The 1,975-nt window shown below is 41.9% G+C and overlaps 1 protein-coding gene across 1 annotated transcript; it reads left to right on the top strand.

Moving 5' to 3' along the window:
• Positions 1-397: 397 nt before the first annotated feature.
• Positions 398-1,535, top strand: PHYBLDRAFT_153819 (hypothetical protein; the record flags this gene model as incomplete). The annotated part of the gene is made up of 5 exons (XM_018433268.1): positions 398-552; positions 630-785; positions 866-1,017; positions 1,121-1,217; positions 1,382-1,535. The coding sequence occupies 5 exons, from the start codon at positions 398-400 to the stop codon at positions 1,533-1,535; spliced, it is 714 nt and encodes a 237-aa protein (XP_018283121.1).
• Between the last annotated feature and the right edge of the window lie 440 nt (positions 1,536-1,975).

Below are 1,975 nucleotides of genomic sequence, written 5' to 3'. Positions count from 1 at the left end.
GTTGAGATGTAATGTGAATATACAAGTGATGTATAGGGAGTAAATGAGTCTCTTGAAGAGCAGGTTATGAAAGTGGAGGGGAGAATATTCAAAGGTGTCAAATTAAAAAAAGTTTTTGGGATTGCGGGTTTTTGATAGTAGAGAGGAAACTTCGACCTTTTAAGGTTTCTTTACAGAGATTTTGTGCAATCATTTATGAACTTGGCTCATCTGAATGGCCAGACTTTTCAGTTTTATCAGTCATAGGTGTGTTACTATCCAGGTCAGTGTATAAGGTTGCGCCTCGGGAGATAATCCGAAAAGTGGGCTCAAGAAGAGACTTTCTATGTTTGTTATCAGAAAATATCGGTTAGTTGATGCCATCGTTGTGATTGAATAAGCCTCGGGCACCCTGTAAATGTTTTCTGGCATCGAGTCCACGACCGGACGGATCATACACAGCGATATCTATGGAAGATGGGTCAATGTTGTTCTATGCAGCCAAATTTCTTGTCACCATGGCACTAGTGTTCATCACCAATATGGAACAATAATGGATTGTGAGTGTGAGGGGTGAAATAAGGATGGTTGGACTTTGCGAGGAGTTAGAATTTCTGGGATGGCTTGTCGTAGGGGTGTCACTATCATAGCGACAGAGACTTGGCGTTCTTAAAGGGACTCGGCTTTTGTAAGTGCAATCTGCTGCCACTCTTGAATAATCTGCTCTGCTTCAATGTTATCTGGATCAGCGGGGCATTCACGACTTTTAATTGCATGGCCAAAGACGCTGCACGTTTTGCAAAGAGGTGCGCTGGTAGTGTTTTTTCTTCCAGCAGTATCTGCACACCTACACCGTTTGATAGAACATGATCCATTTATCTTTCAGGAATGCTTTTTTCGATGTTAAACAAGACAGTCGTCGGATTGATGGCACTAGCCCATGCAGCGAATGTAAGATCCACGATTATATTCTTGTCAAATTCGTGAGCAGTGAAAGTATGCAAAGATTTGTCCTTTTGATGTGGTGCTGTGGCCTGGGTACGGTTATGTGGATTATCTTACCAGAATGTGTGTGCCCTGTCCTGTGAGTGCAATCACTCGAGGGTACTAATATCAAAAAAAAAGTTTAACTGATATTAAGTTCTGTCGGTTATATTAATTTCCGTAAAAATATTCTTCACTCTGTGGATAACTGTCCTGAGTGACGCAAAGACAAACGTACCTGCCATATCTGTGGGGTAAAGGGATATATTCAGGCTCACTGCCCCGGAGACCCTCCCATAAATGCATGCCAGAAGCTCCGGAAAGGAGATAAGGCCCCGAGCTTGGCAGCCCTCCATCGCATTTATATACCGATACACCCTCTACAGCAAGCATAGCAGGTGGCTTTGAAAACGGCCAGGACTCTAAAACAGCCAGAGGCAGAAAATATTTCTGCAGGCAATCAAACCACTGTAGAAGCGTGTGTGGCCAATTTGGCAAACAGCGAATGTGAAGCCGAAGCTGCACAGGTCTCCAGGACTTTAAGCGAAGACAGTGGTATCCCCCGAATCTGAGGATAAAGATGCCTTATCTGACGCACACATGAGCGACACTGACGAGACCAAAAACAAAAATCAGACTAATGTACCTAATAAACCCAAGAAAAAAATTAAAAGGAGAATTTTACGTAATGAAGCCAAGAGATTCATTTTACCAGACAGCGCAAAACGCAATAGAACCCTCACATTATAATAATATGATGAGTACATTTAAAATAGCAAAAACCAACTATCGGTGGCTTACCGAGACCTTTAACCCTCAACAACGTAATTACTTTATTTGAAACCTACGCTCAAAATATATTCAAGTACTTGCAATCCAGGAAACGCACACAAACAACCCAAAACTTCAAGAAACTTCTTATAAACAATTTCGAGCAAACGAGAGCCAATGGACATAACACTACGGTTTTGTTTTCTTCTCGTCCTCTATTTCTTCTTCTTCTTTTAATCCT

The sequence above is a fragment of the Phycomyces blakesleeanus genome (assembly GCF_001638985.1).
Source record: "Phycomyces blakesleeanus NRRL 1555(-) unplaced genomic scaffold PHYBLscaffold_62, whole genome shotgun sequence".
Lineage (NCBI taxonomy): Eukaryota > Fungi > Mucoromycota > Mucoromycetes > Mucorales > Phycomycetaceae > Phycomyces > Phycomyces blakesleeanus.
This window is presented reverse-complemented; position numbering and strand designations above follow the sequence as displayed.